Source organism: Mauremys mutica, chromosome 1 (genome assembly GCF_020497125.1).
Source record: "Mauremys mutica isolate MM-2020 ecotype Southern chromosome 1, ASM2049712v1, whole genome shotgun sequence".
NCBI lineage: Eukaryota > Metazoa > Chordata > Testudines > Geoemydidae > Mauremys > Mauremys mutica.
The window spans coordinates 127408631-127426962 of NC_059072.1; the positions used below are offsets into that span (position 1 = coordinate 127408631).

The 18332-nt window shown below is 40.4% G+C and overlaps 1 protein-coding gene and 1 long non-coding RNA gene across 3 annotated transcripts in view; both read right to left on the bottom strand.

The window, feature by feature from the left end:
• Positions 1–332: 332 nt before the first annotated feature.
• LOC123375403 lies at positions 333–2493 on the bottom strand. The gene is made up of 3 exons (XR_006581431.1): positions 2371–2493; positions 650–727; positions 333–538 (listed from the first exon to the last, which is right to left on the bottom strand). It is a non-coding gene; the product is annotated as an uncharacterized LOC123375403 (long non-coding RNA).
• A 1718-nt stretch (positions 2494–4211) lies between these two features.
• Positions 4212–18332, bottom strand: part of KIAA0930 (KIAA0930 ortholog) — a 145037-nt gene continuing 130916 nt past the window's right edge. For both annotated transcript variants that reach the window (XM_044995299.1, XM_044995292.1), the window contains exons 8-10: positions 16357–16519; positions 12283–12438; positions 4212–9167 (exon numbers count right to left, since the gene is read on the bottom strand). In XM_044995299.1, the coding sequence (XP_044851234.1) occupies positions 9127–9167; positions 12283–12438; positions 16357–16519 (360 nt within the window). In that variant the 3' untranslated portion in view covers positions 4212–9126. The remainder of the gene's footprint in view (positions 9168–12282; positions 12439–16356; positions 16520–18332) is intronic.

The window sequence follows — 18332 nt, forward strand, 5'->3', positions numbered from 1 at the left end:
CACTAATTTTGGGAGTTATAACTTGGTGTGATTATGCCCCTGCATATATTAGATTAGAAGATTGGGACTCAGTGGAAAAAGAGAGCGCCTAGGAGTTGAGAGTTTTGTTCTATGTCCAGAATTAGAAAGTTTTCAGAAATAAATTATGTATATTGAAACATTGCATGTTTATTTCATTCCTGCTAATTTTATCCACACGGGTGGGTAACTTGCCTTAAAAATGTTGTTTCTCCACAATATTTATTCCTAAATATTTTTTATTCCTTTCCCCATTTAAACTTATGTAGCAAACATGTTGCTTTTGACAATTGTAGTTTATTTTGAAGCCTGCTACCTGCACCAATTCCAACATCAACTATATTTGCAGGAGCAGAAGCTTCATTAAAAATTATAGAACATGAGTGTCATACAAAATTAGTTTGTGTTTAGTCCAGACAGTGTTTTAATACCTTTTAAAAAGGGGGCTGTTTCTCCCATTTTTTGCAGCTGACTCCACTGACGAAGGGGGAGGGAAATGTGAAAAGGCACCTGTCTTCTCCTAGACAAATGAAAATGAGGAGATTGCTGACCACTTACCACAGTAGATGCTTGAAGATGAGTAGAGGGCTGATATGCCCCTATAAAACTGATTCCCAAAACCAAAGCTTACCACAATCTGAAGTGCTTGCCTTCTAGCCCGTGGAAGGCCTTCTCACTCTCTGTTGAAAGCAGCCCATGGAAAGAATTGCTAGAATTAACATTAGAGATAAAATTCAGAATTCTGCTGCTGTTATTGGCTAGATACCTACCAGCAATGAAACCAGACTAGTTCAGCTGAATATATTTGGGCAAGAGGACACAATCTCTTTTCTAATATCTTGGCATACATTTTAGCATCCACATCAGTTAAAGATCTAGGGGTGTATGATGCACAATGGGTAGGATCTTTTTCTTCTTTAGGAATAACTGCCATTTTTGTTCCTTTCCAAGAATCTGCAATTTCATTCCTCTGCAATGTATCTTTAAACAATTAAAATAGGGCCCAACACTCGCTTTAGAGTTCTGTAATGCTCTCCAGAAAACCTCTAAGAACCTGGAGCTTTACTGGATTTTAAATTAATTACATTTTCAACTTCCTCTGCAGAAATTTGCCTATCAAAAGCGACCATGTCATCCTCTGAGCAATGAGGTAGTTTCGCAAGGCTCATATCTATTTATAAATTGAGGAGTTGGAAGTTCTGAATTGTATAAAGTATGGAAAAAGTTAGCAAATATTTCAAAGAGCTTTTTGGTGCCAGTTACTAAGTTTCTCCTTTTATTTCTAATTAGAGGGATGGCTTGTTTGTTTGAAGTTTCTGGCTAAGAGCCCTAATATTGTTTAGCATATAAGTGTTTGTGCCTTACCTGTTTGTAACAGGTAGGGAAAATTATCTACAGGATCTAAAAGTGTATTTGTCTATTTTCCAAAACAAAGTTCATTAACCAAATTAATTTTTAAGGTATGATTCTTAATGAGGGGGATCCTTACAAATCACCTTTCCAGCAGCCCAGAGAACACTTACTGATTCCTTCCTTTTCCTTTTTATATTCAGACAGTTTTTAAAGAAATAGTTCTACACTTTGACAAATCCCACTGTTGCTGGTTTTGAACACGCAGGAGCTGCTAATACTAAATGAGCAGTGAGAGAACCCAAATTCTATAGCAGTACTTCCCTGCTCATGATTAAGTTGGGAGTAGATTCCCTCACACACCTAAATTTCACAAAAACACCAAGGAGTCCAGTGGCACCTTGAAGACTAACAGATTTATTTGGGCATAAGCTTTTGTGGGTAAAACCCAGTTCTTCAGATGCAAATTTCACAGTAAGTCATTAGAACAGCCTGCTCTGTTAGCCATTTCTAGCTAAGGGGTGTTTGCCGCCAGATATGGCTGTATGGGACCAGGGATATGGTCTGAGCACTCCTGGAGGCAAGACTTGTCCTCATCTTTGTGTTTTCCTTACCAAGGGCTTATCCACGCTTATTAACTAAGGCAGAGCTACTACCTGATTTTCAATTCATGTCAGAGTCACAGAGGAGAAGCAGGCCCAGAATCTTCCTAGTTTTCTCTCCCTTATGTCTCCTCAAACCCTCCCCCACAACTTTTTACCTGGTATGTTCTAGGAAGCACAAACAGTGGAACAAGTGACAACGCAGCTGTCAACATGTGGGGGTTCCCCTGCCTTGGATTCTTAGTGCAAACAGTCCTCATCCACACCAAAGGCAAGTTCAACACCATGTGCTTTATTTACAATGTGCTTCATAAACAGTTGTTTCCCCACGGCCTAAAGTTTTCACCCTAAGACTTTACCTACTACCCAGATGCAGAGCAAAACTGAAGAGATCTCTCACCTCTGAAATCTTGGGCATCTCTGGTCACTCCCCCTCCTCTCTTCTTGCCCCCCCCTTATGTCCTTCTGCCTCCCTTTTCAACTGTTTGCAGATGATTAGATGACTCACTCAGGAGTAAAACTATTACCTCAGCAATGTACCCCAGGTGGGGACACTTCCAAAGTGCACTGAGTGGTGTTAGCCTTGGGCTACGCACACTGTCACAACAGGCTTTGCTTTCACATACTAAGAGTGTCAGCACACAAGGTATCCACCACAGCTGCCAATTAGGGGTCTATTTCTCCTGAAACACACTCTGGATCTGTGGAGTGAGTTGCCACTTTGTTTACATCACTGAATAGAAAGATAATTCAAGGGAATCTTAAACTATGAAGAGGAAGCAAACTTATGAATCATACACTATCAAAACATATATGGAGTATCTCTGCAAATGCCACGAGCTGGCCAAATAACTTTGCTTGGCTCCAGAGCCTGCTTAGGGCAGTGTGTTTTTTCAAACTTTCTTTCCCGCCCCGCGCCCCCCCCCCCCCCAGGGTAGACCCCCATTGGAAATCTGACAGTCTGCACCTCCCCCCACCCCCCAGGGGTCCATGGACCACAGCTTAAAAAAACATTGTTTTTAAATAATTTTGTTAGGGGATATGAGTGTAGGTTCTACACTCTTCTCCCTCCTCCCTCCGGTCATTCCACAGGAAGAATAAGTTCTTCCAGGAGAGGCAGAACACTAAGTTTCTGACCACTTGTGATCCTTTTCCATGTTTTGCAAAAAAAAGCCACTGTTCTCACCAAACTTCACTTGGGATTCTTACCTAACGTGTCCCATTTCCCTTCTCTTTTTCCTTCATCCCTCACTTCCAATTTTTAATTTGAATAATGGATCACCATTCTCCATTTCTTCTCAAGCTATTAGGTATTGCTGTGTATGTATGCTACAGTACACACTGGCTGGAGGGGCTGCATTGTGGTGTGCCTTGTCTCTTCAAAATTCTGATTCTTTAACATGGGGAAGCTACCATGATTTTTTAAAAAAATGCATGGTGCTTAAAAAAAAAGTGTTTAAAATCTAACTCACGGTGCTTTAAAATGATGCTCAGAGATAAAATTAAAATGGGGGGTAAAGACCCAAACCTTGCATTCCTTATCCCAACAAGGATGACACTGAACTCCATGCCAATTTTGCCTAAATAAGGACTTAAGAATCAATGTCTCTAGCTTCTTGCTGTGAACCAATTCCAAACGGACAACTCATCTCTTTTACATTGATTCAGATTAACAACAAACCATGTTAATCTGGTTTCATGTTAATAATACCTCACCATGTGGAGACTTCAAAAGTACCTGAACTTGCCAGGAAAGAAAAAATTCCAGCTAGTCATGGCTCAATATTCCATTCTATTTAACCTTTCCAATAGATAAATACATAAATGAGTTATGTAGCCATTAAGTCAGAGAATTACAAGGAAAACACAATTTTAAAAGATACTAGATTTTTTTTACTATTGTATTTAATTGAAAATATGAAAAACCTTTTAAAAATGTGTTGTATTTCCCCCTCCCTTCTCCCCCTAAATACTAAAGTGATCACACAAGGAGCCAGTATTAGTCACACAAGATGAATCTCTTTTACTCAAGGTCAAATGAAAGTAAACAGTAAATGGGACACTCATCTTCAGATAATTGCCTATTTAGTGGACCTTCGTACATGTTTCACATTATCATCCCAACCAATTTCTAACTTGCTGCTTAATATAAAGACTTGTAATGTTCTGGAAATATAAATTCATACTACCCTCAAACATATAGGATACAATACAAAGAAAATACAGTTAACAAAACATATGGTCATTGAAGAGGTCTTTGTTTATTGGGTGCAGGGTTCAACATTGTCTTCATGTTGCAATAAGTAACATTAGTCTTATTTTTGGTGCACAAAGGTGTTCTCACCGCTCTTTGTTCAAGGGGCTCAGCTGCAGTGTCAGCATGATTTTCAGTTGATCATCTGTCACTCAATGATCAATGAGGCAAAAAAACCATGCAACAAGTGTTAGTTGGTTAAAATTAGTCTGAGAATATATTTATATATGTACACAGAGAACGTTGAACACTGTAACCTGCTTGCAGTCTTATATTATCCCGACCAAGCGTCTGTACAGTTACATTCTGATGTAAAATACTGTTTTTTCATTTAAGGTTTGGTGTACAGGCAACTTGTTCATTCAGCCGTTTCTCTACATGGGTTCTATTCTACTTACTTTCAACACACACGATTTCTACACAGTCTGGTTCAGTCACATTTAATAATACAAAGTGGGGTAGCACCAGATAACTCTGGGCTGTGATCACAGAGAACCCAATTCCCAATGCTTTTGAGTGACAACTCTGTGGAGGCCATGAGGACCATTTGCTAATGCGTATAAGATGGGTCCATAAGAAATAGCCAGCCCTGCCAAGTACGGCTGTCCCTGTAGCACTAGTAGAATTCTCACAAGTACCTTTGTTCCATGCGTTTAAGAACTTTGAAGTCCCATTGACTGTTGCTGGGACTTAAGCACTTTGGAAAGTTTTACCCTACATCTATTTTTATCAGGAAGATTTGAGACTTGGAAAAAGTAGGTGACAAAACAAACTCAGCTGGAAAGCAAAATCTTACAGTGACTGGCTGAAAGCAATGTCAAGGGGGATTTACAAGCACTTGCATGTGTGGATATAAGCTACATGGATCCAGTGTGGCCTTAGAAGTTTCAGAACTAAATGCTGGTACAAGAAGATATTTTGGAAATTTAATGTGTTATCTCCCCTTGCAAGTCAAACTAAATGTATCCCTCTTTTTAGAAAAGCCCATCACATCCTTTCTGCAAGTGGAGGGCTGTGGATAACAGCATGATTCAGGTCACATCACACTTCAACCTATGCAAAACTTGAGGCTCCCCTACTTTCCTTTCAAAGCCAGGTTTGCCCTGGTGAGCAAGGTGACCTGACTTATGTTTCTGAACAGGGACTATGCAAACCCAGGTTGGTTCATGTGGCTTTGACTCAGTCAAGCTTTGCCTCAAGATTGAGTAAATCCAATGAGAAGGAAGGTGAACCCATTCTCAAAGTTTAGATGAACCAAGCCTGCTCAAGCTTATACATTTCTAGAATGGCCTCTATCAATGATGTGACACATGCGAGAGGTTGGACAGACTTGGAAGACATCCTGTGGTGGTTGGGGGGAATTGCAAAGACTTTGAATGGAATTTTACATACACTGTGGTCTTTAAGGCACATCACCGCCCTGTTAATACAATATAATTGATAACGGAGAATGTCTTGAAATGGTAACATTAAAGGTGTAATAAGCTCTTATTAAGTTTTTGAACCTAAACAGATTTCTTACACGCTTGTATTTGACATCTGTCTTTATATTTATCCCGAGGATGATGGATATGGCAAATTTCAGCTCTCCAGAGGTGGTGGTTGTGCAGCACAATGGAAAAAGCTATCAGACCAAACAAGAATAACCAACTGATTAACAGATTGACCTGAGCAGCAAAGCTTTCCAGGCTCATGCTAACCATAGTGCTTTCTCATACTACAAGAACTTCCATTCTAGTTGTCAAGCTTCAGTATACATCATTAAAATTGCTGCTGCTTCAATAGTCAAAACAGTAACTGGGCAAACAAAACCCTGTTTACTCATATTTGTCATCTATATGGTATACTTATGGAGCTCAACAACACTTCAGTACATTCCTTGGTAGTTTTTTTATTCCTGTGGTGCCTCAGCTCCATTGATTTAATGCTTTGGAGCTACAGGATGGAAAAATTCCAAATAAAAAGATCAGGAGCTCCCACCTCACATTCTCTTATGTAGTGTAGTGCAATAATATGCTAAAGGTCTAGTATGAAAGTGCAGAGTAAGGGCATTTTAAGAGACTCAAGGTCCAAATAATATGCCAGCCTCACTTAAGCCAAGCTCCTGCTAACGTCACTGGGACTCCTGCCTGCGAGGACTGTAGGTTTTGATTCTTAGGGTTTCATAAAAAACCAACCCAAATCCTCCTACTCTGGAGTATTAGGTTTCATTACAAATATTTAAGCTTTTCACTTGACAGAAAACAACTGACTAGAGCTGTACAGAGAGTTCTACTTCAGATTTTTAGAAGGGCTCTTTTACAGTCTGGTACATCTAGCAATTTCCTCAGAGCACTAATGACATTCAAAACACATGGATTTGTATTTCTTGTGGTTGTCCAAGCTCATGCAGTTACAGCCCATTTCGGCTAGTCAAAAAGGTGACTTCATTCAGAGTGCCTGTGGCAGATCTGTTAACACAGTATAAAATATACCAAAATGACTGGCTGACTTTCTTAGCCCTTTAAAAACTAGACATTAGCAAAACTCCAGTCCAGACACACTACAGCAAGACAGTATGTCTTGCATAAGGCTCTAGAATTTGTACTGCTTGCTCCTAGAATTGTCCGTACATTCCTGATTAGTTTAGTATCATGCCGTGTTTGCCATTTATCCTGAAAATATACACAGCATGTGCCTCCAGCCCATGAGAATTTAGGTTATTTAATCCTACCATATTGACGTCAGCCTGGGGGCAGGAGAGGGGGAAAATGGCTGGAGACAGAACAGTACTCAGACACCTAAGTCACATTTCCAAATGGATACATTTTCCTATTCATAATATTTACTAATCTCAGAGTATTTGGTTCCAATGTTCCAATTGCCTCTAGAAGTACAAATGTTCTCTCTCCTCTCCCTCCCCACTGCAATGAACAGTTAAAGGAAAACTGCATTGATTTGCTTAGCCCAGCAGTATGAAAGTGCAGAATTAGGGCATTTTCAGAGGCTCAAGACAAAGACTGGAGGTTGCTCTCTTGCCAAAAGTGATTTAATTGTTGACACAGGGATTGGAGGAACAATGTTTACGACAGTCTCTAACCTGCAGTAATATTGGTTAGCACTAACAAAATAAACTCTACTGGTTAATGAGTTACTTAGAGCTGAAATAGTTTGCCTAAAGTCAATGGGAAATTGGCCTACAGTTTCTTGTAGTATGTTCACATTGCCAGTGTTAGAAATACCATCACTTTGCATTAAGTTGACTTCTTCCAGCCTAAGGCTCCAACAATGCATATTCTAATTTAGGTTTAAAGTGTAACTATAAACAGACTGACAAGTATATTTTACCAGATGGAGCCATCATCCTGGGTGTGCAATACAGTCTACCTTTAAGCTGTAGTGGAACCGTTTCCATGGCTTCTGGGCAGAAATGAAGCATCTCACCTGATGCTACTGAGAGAACAACAACAAAGCAGTTTGGGAAAAGGTCAAGGGGAAAACCAAAGATTTAGGCTTTAAGCACATGCCATGCTGGTAACCGCAGTGCCAGCATGGAGCATAGGGTGGTGATATTCTGAGGGCTTGTTTATACATGTAGACAAGCCCTGAAAAGTAACTAAGAATGGCATCTGCTCTCTCAACTGATCTCCTTCCTGTGTGTATTTTAGAGTCTGCCAGTTACTGCATTGGCTCTGCAGTGCTAAGAAAGGGAACCATGCTATATTCTGGCTCCCCCATCAGAATTGTTAACTGAATGCTGGTTGCAGAGTATTTACCAATTGAACTTTCAGATTCCCAGAGAAGTTTACAGGGGTGCTATTTAGAAAAACATGCATTACTGCTAAACACAGCACACAACCGCAAGCCTCCCACAAGGTCATTTCAGTTACTTTTCAGAGAAGAACTATACTTAAGCTTGTCTTTAAAGAAAACCCTTTGTGCTTCAGTACAGTGAATCATCACAGAAACTAACACACACAGAATCCAGGGAAATTGCTGAGTCAGTCAAAAGCTTCTGGGAGGAGAACTCCTTACGCTGCAGTCCCGCGATTGCAGAAGGATAATAATAATCTGAACGTGTTTGGTACTGGAGTCTAGTTATGCTCTCCCATTGCTCTATACATTAAGACTTGGGTTTACTCCTACATCATAGCAGCAGCAGTACTGGAACTGGACTACAGATTTTCTAGAGCAGCATTTTCTTCCCTTCTTATGTTGGCTCTTTCCCTTAGACCATTCTAGAGCAGGAAGTCTTCACTGTTCTTTGGTAAATGGGGAAATGGTCATCATGGAATAAAGCTATCTTAGGAATTCAGGAACGACACACCAACAGAAAAAGAGCATTGAAAGCATTATTTTAGCTCCATCCTGACCAAATGCACATACCACAACGACAACACACCGTGGTTGCATCTCTTTCCTTACCCCTTCTGACTAGCAAAATATTCTATTGTCCCTTGCATCCCAAAACACATGCACACAAAGCCATTATAACAAGGAGGGCATGGACAAGAGTCTATGAACAAAGTTCATTGGTACATCATTATGAAATCCTAAAGTTGTTTCTCTCAACGAAAATAAAGTTCAACACATTCTGTACATGTTGGTTTCTCAGTTATAAAGTAAACACGGTAACAAATTGTTCATAAAGCATTGATTTTGTTTTTAAACACAGCCCCTTCTGGTTTTGTTTTTGAAAGTCCTCTAGTCAGAACACTTTAAAGAGATGTATTACTATTGTGTGCAGACGGTGTATGACAGCAGAGGAAGGAAGAGAGAGGCACTTTAATTGGCTGGTATTCTTAACTTCCCGTTTTTTCTGTGTAGGTTTATATTCCTGACACTAGATGGTAGCGTTGTCACAGAAAACCATCATGGATAGGCACTTGGCAGCAAAATTCCAAGGCAGTGCCCAGCGCTCTGCTATGTCATCAGAATTGGTTTCTGCCGCACTTCCAGAATATCTAAACAGACAAGGGAAGACAAGTTACAATCCATACTGAGAATATCTAGCAAAAGTTATAATTGTTAAACAGCAAGTCAGAGGAACCAGTGATCTACTCATGGATTGCATGTTAGTCAAATTGTTTTCACACTAATTCAGAAGGGGATTAAAAAGCAGAACTGTCACATCGTATACCGCCAAATTCCTATTAATTTCTTGTTCTGCATTATAACAGTGTAGTGGTAAACAAGAGCTATGTGTCATCAGAGAGAGATGACAACTGATTCAATGTATACTTTTTATCGTGGTATGGGGTTCTTTGACAGGAAAGGTGCAGTTGTATGGGGATCCTTTCAGATAACATTGTTAGACAGTGGAATAGTCTTCCAAGGGAACTGGTGGGAGCCCCATCACTAAGAAATTACTGCAGCAAAACAAGCTTTTGCTGCCACTGAGAAATGCACCCAAATTCTGTTCTCACAGACCAACGGAGCATCTGGTTTTCTTGAAGCCTCAGAGATAGGGTGACCAGAAAGCAACTGTGAAAAAATGGGACGGGGGTGGGGGGTTAATAGACACCTATATAAGAAAAAGTCCCAAAAAACGGGACTGTCACTATAAAAATGTCACATCTAGTCACCCTACTCAGAGACAGAGACAAACATTGACTGCTGGCCTTGGTTACAGACAACACAAAACCTAAGGGATTTTGGAACATTTTTGCTGTGTTCTAATCCAGCAAAACATTAATTTGGAAGAGTGCTTTTGAGAGTCAGGCCTCATTTTCAACATGGGCATTGAAAGGCAGACACTTAAATCTGTATTTACAATCACAGAATATCAGGGGGGTGGAAGAGACCTCAGGAGGTTATCTAGTCCAACCCCCTGCTCAAAGCAGGACCAATTCCCAGACAGACTTTTGCCCCAAATCCCTAAATGGCCCCCCTCCAGGATTGAACTCACAACCCTGAGATATTTAATAACATTTAGAAATTGGACTGCCAGTCTCTCCTTAATTAGGCAACAGAAAAAGAGTAACGATTAATATTTGGTATAAAAGAGGGTTGATTTATATTTCATAATTAGGAGGCAGATCAAATAAGTTCACACAAAGTTGCAAAAATCAGGTATTAGTACGGATTCGAGATTCTCACTAGCTCCCACTCACACTTGTAAACAATGAAACCAGGTACATCTTTCTATCCAGTTTTCCCCTCTGATCACTGTAGCTGTGATTATAGCCACTCGTTCTGGGAATTATCTGCAAAGACAGCTAAACATCCTCCCCACAAAGAGCTATCCCACATGGCAGATTCTTCGATGCTGAAATGCTGACCGCCCGCAGATATATATATATAGATATAGATTCTGTTCAGCTGCGGGTTGATGTAGACACAGATTCTTGTAAGCCTGCCTTTTAAACGTTTTCCTATGCCGAGCCTCAGAAGGGTGTGTGAGCTATCAGCAAATATTTAAGGATGGAGGCATTTATGCCAACCAATAAACAAGTATTAAATGCCAGAAGAAACCATACACTTTCTACTTATTCCAAAATCTTATAGTAAGAGAGATGGGTCTTGGTGAAGGTTCCAGTTATGCAGCAGAAAGATATTCTCAACAACCTAGTGGTGATTTTATAATATAAATAAATAGTTACTATAAGAATAGAACTTAAATGTGTAGTTTTATTCTGAATTACACTGATCGCTGTATTCAGTGAAAGGGCAAAATGCTATCCATATATACACACACACACATATATATATATATATATATATACACACACACACATACATACACACATATATATATACACACACACACATACATACACACATATATATATATATATATATCATTGCTATCTACAGCATTTGCCACTGCCTCAGTTTCACAGTCTGTAAAAGGGGGCTAATACTGATGCATCTTTGTAAAGTGCTTTGAGATCCCTGAATAAAAACTAGCATATAGTTGCAAGCTATTATTATAATAGGATAGTGCAACTGGAGGCATGATAGGCACGTCAGTTCTCTCTTTCAGCGTTAGTTGGATATGTAATAAAAGCTCCCCTATTACAAGTCCACCCCCTCTTCAAGCCACCTCACAGGAAGACCCTGACAAATAGATAACATTTATAATGTTCCTTGAATTGCAATAAATTTGGGGTTTTACTGGAACTGCAAGAAGTGATTTCATTAGGTAAAAGTTCTGCACACAGACAAACCAATCTAGTACCTATCAGCTCACATGTCCCAGGTGATCTCAACTGCTGGACTGGAGCATGAAGAGAGATAGATGAATTCTAAGATACAGGAGGTCCAAGTAACAAATACCTTCCCAGATCAAAACCAGCTCCTTCGATTGCACCCAAAAAAATATCTTTGAGTCTGTGTAGACTATGGAGCACAGTTGTATTATAGCATGAAACGTTATGTAAATGGACAACTAAATATTGCCCTGCCTGAACTTGCTAAGTGGTCTTAAAGGGTACCTTCATGGACAGGGTATTACAATGCTCCAATCTGGAACTGAAAGGGGCATGGTTAGGTTTGCCTCAAGAGAAGTGCCACAGTTTCCAGACCGACATGAACAAGAACTCTTGATCACTGCTGCTTTCTCCACATCCATAAGCAGCCCAGGATCCTACAGGAACTCTAGACTGATAGCCTTATCATGGAAAGGTTTGTATGCTCCCTCGATTGATTGCGCTAGTGCAGATCCTTCCAGTTGTTTCCCTCAGTCCATCAACAATTTCTGTCTTTAGTAGACAGATGGGAGTTAGCTGGATATAAATCTGTGCACTGGTGTACATATATCACCTTGTATATCAACTTCCATGGTCCTTGAAACCCTTGAAAATAGTGCAATGGGAGGGGAGTGTTTAGGAGTTCTACATAGATTGTCAAGAGCAAAATATATGAAGGGTGTCCAACCCCACTACTGAAAGCCTATGTCATGGCTGTGACATAGGTCAACTAACTGGGCAGTATTCAATTGACATGAATATGGGGAAAAACCAAAGAAAATATCAATTTGATAGTTTTATAGGAAGCGTAACCCTAAGACACTAGCTAACTCACAGGTGTGAGTCACCTGGGGACTAGACCATTTCTGGTATTTCTGAAAGGTTTCACCTGTTAAAATTCGATGCAGTGGCAAAGTGACATAGGTTAAATGTGCATAGAGTAGAAAGTTTTCATCTGTTCTGTTTAACTTCAGCCATGAGCCAACCAGAGACCGTCCTGTTCCAGATAAGGACCGTGACCTTAGATTCGAAGCATTTTGCAGATCTGTCAAGGTAGAAGACAATAACCTTAAAGTAATTGTGCTTTATATCCACCATGTCCCTGGCATGTTCAGATCTCAGTTTCATCTTGAAAAGAACCCATCACGAATAGGATGGTAGTGGTGGGGTTGTAAATTATCATCTAGCACTGAATTCCATGCAGGGCATTGATACACTTTCATCAGGCAGAGGTCATTAGTAGCAGCTGAAAGCAGGGTCTTGCACGGCCTATACCATTACCACCTGAACTAACAGAGTGACCCATTAGCTGGGGGGTACTCCTCTAGTGGTCCACCAACAGTGTGGAGCTTGGGCTTTTCTAGAATGTTGGATACAGAGATGTTCTTGATCACAAAATATCCCTGTACAGAAATTCCTTATATGGAAAAGTAGTATTAGAAAATTAATGTATTTTTAGCTCTCAACTAAGATCAACACCTGGAAGCCAGGGGAGGCAGAATCATGTGTTGAGCCAGTTCAGTTCACCCCTCCATCAAATATTCCATGGACCATAGCCCGGGATCCCCTGCCATATGGCTTTATTTATATTGTCAATCTACAGTTCCAAAAATAGGCTCTCGAAGGAACAACAGGGACTTAATAAGGAACAACAGTGATTAAAAGTAGAGATTGGGCTGAACAAAATCTTGGGATCTGAAATCCTAACTCTAGGAGGGAGTTGCTCAAAACCCAAAGGTAGATCATAACCAAAAGGCCTTAACAGTAGAAAAATGTCTAGGAGTGGCCATTCCAGCAACACCTAGAACAAAGGATGTGAGAAGACAGTCTCATCTTTCCTCTTTACTGTTAGAGACCTAGAGGTGTTCAGCCCATAAATCTATTTTTTCCTCCCACTCAGATACCATTCCAAGAGATGCCGTAGAAAACCCAAATATACATAGATCTAGCATTATAGGGTCAAAAGAGTATTATCAACAATTTGGTTAGTACGTGACCAATTCAATTCAATTCGACTTTGGACAAAGTTTTGAAAAGCATGTAAGTGACTTAGGTGCCTAACTAATGTTCAAAAATGACTTGGGTGCTACTGAAAACTTTACCCCACATCTAATTGATTAAATTCTGATTGAATAATATCTCCAGAAAAAAATAAAGTAGAGATAGCAGAAGTGTCTCTAAGACGAGCGGAAGGAAATATGCCCCATCTGCAAACTAAGGCAGAGGAAAAAGTAGGGGTTCTTAGAGGATTGCTCGTCAATCTTTCAGAATCCTGAGATCAGAGCCTCACCACTGCTCTGGTCCCTTTATGCCTGGTAAAAAAGGCCACAGCACCATAACTGGGCCCTAAAAGCTCTGTCTGGAGCAGGATTCCCCATGCACAAGCATGGTGGAAGAAAGCCAAAAGGCTGTCCTCCAAGGATCCCCTTGCAAATCCTGGCATAGTGGCCAATCCTGCCAGTGGCAGCATGCAGTACTGAACACATTCCAGGCTATGCGGAGGCCTACAGGGCAATGCAGAGAGGCTGCCACAACTTAGACAAGCCCCCAACGATCTTTAAGTAATATCGAGGGCTTCTTCATTCTCCCAGAGCAGCCCAAGACTGGGGAGGGCTCCAAGGTGGCTTAGTCCTCCTTCCCCCTGGTTTGTAAGTTCTGTGCTGTGCCTTTGAAGTTCAACAACTTTCTAAGCAAATAGCATTAGGATTCTTGGGTTTCTGAAGTCCACGAACCAAATTAATGTACATTACTTATCTACTTTTAAATTCTAGATCTATGGGTAAATTTAACCCCTTATTACAACCTGTTAAAATATGTCTGGATTCCCAACAAAATTCCAGTAATGCTATCTGGTTCTAACGCTCTAACCTGAACTACTCTTGTAATATTTGTGTCCCTTTAAAATCAGGAGAGATTGTGTTCAGTGGTTTTGAGATTAAAATACAAGATTTATTATAATGGTAAACAAATCTGTATTTTCCTAGGGAGTAAGAGAAAGAGAGAGACCCCAAGTAGTGAGAATTTTTGTCACTAGGATTTACTGTTTTAGAGTCTGATTCTGCAAAACATTACCGAGTAAAGTATTTTACTACCATGGATATAAACTGGCCATCAGCAAGTGTAGGCTTGAAATTAGATGAAGGTTTCTCACCATCACAGGAGCGAAGTTCTAGAACAGAACAGAATGGGGCAAAAACCCTAACTTGTTTCAAGGCTGAGTTTCATAAATTTATAGAGGGGATGATATAACGAAGTGGCCTACGATAATGTATGGCCCATCCATGACTGCTATTAGCAAATATCCCCAATGGCCAGACATGGGACACTAGATGGGGAATTACTCTGAATTCCTGGGAAGAATTCTTTCCCTGGTGTCTCGCCCACATACTCAGGGTCAAACTGATCACCATATTTAGGGTCAGGAAGGAATTTTTCCTCAGGTCAGAACGGCAGAGACCCTAGGGGTTTTTCACCTTGCTCTGCAGCATGGTGCATGGATCTGGGGCTGGTTTGAACTAGAGTAAATAGTGGATTTTCTGTGTCTGGAAGTCTTTAAATCAAGATTTGAGGACCTCAGTAACTCAGCCAATGGTTATAGGCCTATTGCAGGAGTAGGTGGGTGAAGGTCTGTGGCCTGTAATGTGCAGGAGATCAGAGTAGACGATCATGAGTCTAGTCCCACTGATATCACAGTAAGCATTATAACCAACTGCAAGTTCAGCAGGATTAGTCCCATAGGCCCCTATCCCACAGTGTGTTGCATGCAGCAGGAACACAACAAAGTCAGTGGGACTCTGTGTAGTCACAGAAGTTTTCCCCCCACACACTACACAGTACAGGATTCAGGCCTCGGCTCTTGTGCTAAACTTTGTCTAGTCACGTATGCTAAGTATATCTTCTCTGGTTATGATGAAGTGGTGAATTTTTTGAATAGTAAAATTAAGGGAAAGGGAGTGGTGTCCGTGGATGAACATTTCAAGAATTTAGATGAAGATCAGTGCCTTGATTTTATTTCACAGAATTTGAATGGAATGTTGTTACTTAAGTTTACTTTTTTATTTGACACACTGATCTAGAAATGAATGTATTTACCAATACATTAATTAGGGATTAATTTTGCATGGTTTCTGGTTGGATAATCTGGTCAAAATTAATTGAAATTTGACTGATATAAAATAACAGTGACTGATCATTTCTATTAACATTTTGTGATCTAGAAAATACCACCTTTGTATTTACATATTATCATATCAATAGGGGCCTAATTTTGTTGGCTTTCCTACTGAATACATTTTTGAATATGAAAAACAGTTCTGACTTTCTCCTCACTGAGTTTTTATATGATAAAATTATGATCTGGAAAATAAGGTGATTGTATTCACTTATCTTCTGAATGGGGCTCAATATTAATCTTGTTGGTTTTTTCTATTAAATAACCAAGTCTAATTTAATTAGACATGGAGAGAGAAAATATGCTAAGATCTGTATGAAGTGTTAAATCATTACATGCATAAATGCAATTCATTAGTAGTATCAGACTTTTTGTCTGTGCACTTAGGACCTGATCCAAATCCCATGTAAGTCAATAGGAGCCTTTCCATTGGCTTCAATCAGCTTTGGGTCAGGCCTTTATTACACAAGGTATTTAGAGGACTTGCCAATGAGTTTATTGTACATTATTGCCTTGGAAAGTGCATCTGAAATGAAGGATTTTCTTCCCACAATTCTTCCCCAGATAAAGGAGGGTATTATTAGAAGCAGGTAGGAATAGTCAGGCTCAGATTTTCAGAAGTTTTCTAAAGGGATTAGGCGCCCAATGAAAATCAGTGCTTGCGTATTTCACTTTCAGTGGAGTTGGGTGCATATCTTGCTTAGGGCCCCTTGAAAATCCCAGCTTTGATCTCTTTCCCGAGCTCTGTCCCTAAGCCAGACCACTTGGGTTCTCTGATGTAATCTCCCTCACCTCCGTCATCATCGTCTCGAAAGAATTCCTCGCTATCATTTGCCGAGTGGGATTTTTTCATCTCAGCAATCCGATTTCGGGGCACTTTCCTCTTGAGGGAGGGGGAGAAAAAGGATGGTCGATTGTTGCGCTCTGGGGTCGGTGGCGTGCTGAAGGATGTGACCTGAAAGGGAAATAGGAACAGAAGAATTTTTGGAGGCAGAGTTTTATTTGATGACTTCTGCTTCTATGTAATGAGTTCGCAGATTCTAAGGCCAAGAGAGACCACTGTGATCTATCTAGTCTGACCTTCTGTATAACACTGGCCTGGAGACTTCCCTGAATTAATTCCTGTTTGAACTCTCTTTTTATTTGGTTGTCTCAGGAAGGCTAGCAAAAATCACCACCACAGCTGGCACTCTCACTGGTTGTTTCAGAACAGTGATCAAGAAGCAAATGGTGACTGGACAACCCTTTATGCGTAGAAGTGTTTGTCAAGGTGGAGGTAGTGCAGAGTGTCTGGCACTGCGGCTATTTGTGCTGTGAGTAAAGAGAGGGCTTCATTCTTCAGGGCTGTCTATTGAGCACCTCATTCATAGGAAACAAAACTAGAGAAAAAAAGATTTATAAACTGATTTGGGTAACAATAAAAATATATCAAACTTAACATTAAAAAGTTAGGCAAAATGGAGAAGAAAACAAGAATGAACAACTATTAAAGTTGTGGATTAGCATATGAATGGCACATGCACCTTGCCTTGGAAATGGGGTGGACTTTTCTTGCCTTATAGAATCTTTTAGGAAGGGCATTCTGTCTCAGAGGCAGGGGCAGGAAGCAACTCCTTAGACCAGGATGCTGATCTAAGGAGTCAGTACATCATTATGGCAGATGAGAAAATGTGCGGAAAGGACTAGTAATGATTAGTTAGGCTAAGTGATGACAACTGCATGGAGACAGCTGCCTAGAGTGAAGAAAAGCCAGAGGATGGAAAAGTAAAGAAATCCTGCACTTGAAAAGACAGTTTCTCTTGGGCCAAACCAGGACTAGGACTGACCAGTTCAGGAACGCTTTCACTGCCTTGGTTGAGTGCTGCTGCTAGTATTACTTTAATGGTTTCTTTTCAAGTGAAAAAATGGATAACTACTTTGCTGCCTCAGAAATCCCCATCTCATCTTTTCTTCTCTACACAGTTAATTTAACAATTTTGCTGCGGCTTGTAGGATGCAGTCTTACATTGCTCGTGTCTGTCCCTTCATATAAAGAGCTATGTGACACATGATTGAGGATGACAACAAAGTCTGCCAGGTTGGTGGTGCACTGCAGAATCCCTCCACATCATTTCTCTTTATTCATATGAAAAATTTAAAAAGCTTTTTTACTCCCATCTGATCCTCCTGTTTTTGTATTTAGTCTCTATTTTCTGGCTGCCTTAGAAAAAGCATTTTCTTTATTCTGTACACACTAGATATAACACATACATGGAAAAACAATAGCAAACTATGCATAATTAAAACCATTACCAGCAGGGTAATGTTAAGACACAAGCAACCATCAAGTAAGAACACTGGAAGTCTTGAGACACAAAGAGACCAGGAACTCCCTCTAGGCCTGGCTCGTCAAAGTTGCAATGCAGGGAAACGAATTCTACTCTAGGATATGAGACACCAGGCTTGGTTAAGGAGCCTGATCTTTCACGCTGCAGACCAGCAAAGCATGGAGAGCACCGTGGTGGCAGTTCTTCTTGCCCCTTTGGGAAGCCACGGACACAGGAAGGTCTTTTCACATTGAAGTGGCCAAGGGGTAGCATGGATGAGCTTTGAAGTCCTGTTCAGCTCTCCTTGACCAAACGAGATTGCTTGTTTCATGCAGGAGGTCAGATGAGCAGAAGTGTCCTTCTCACCTTAATCTATGAAACAGGGACTTTGAGGAAGGAGGGGCAGAGCCCACTGCTGAGACTATAGAATACAGTGGCTTGCAGTCATTGTTTCCTGGGGCT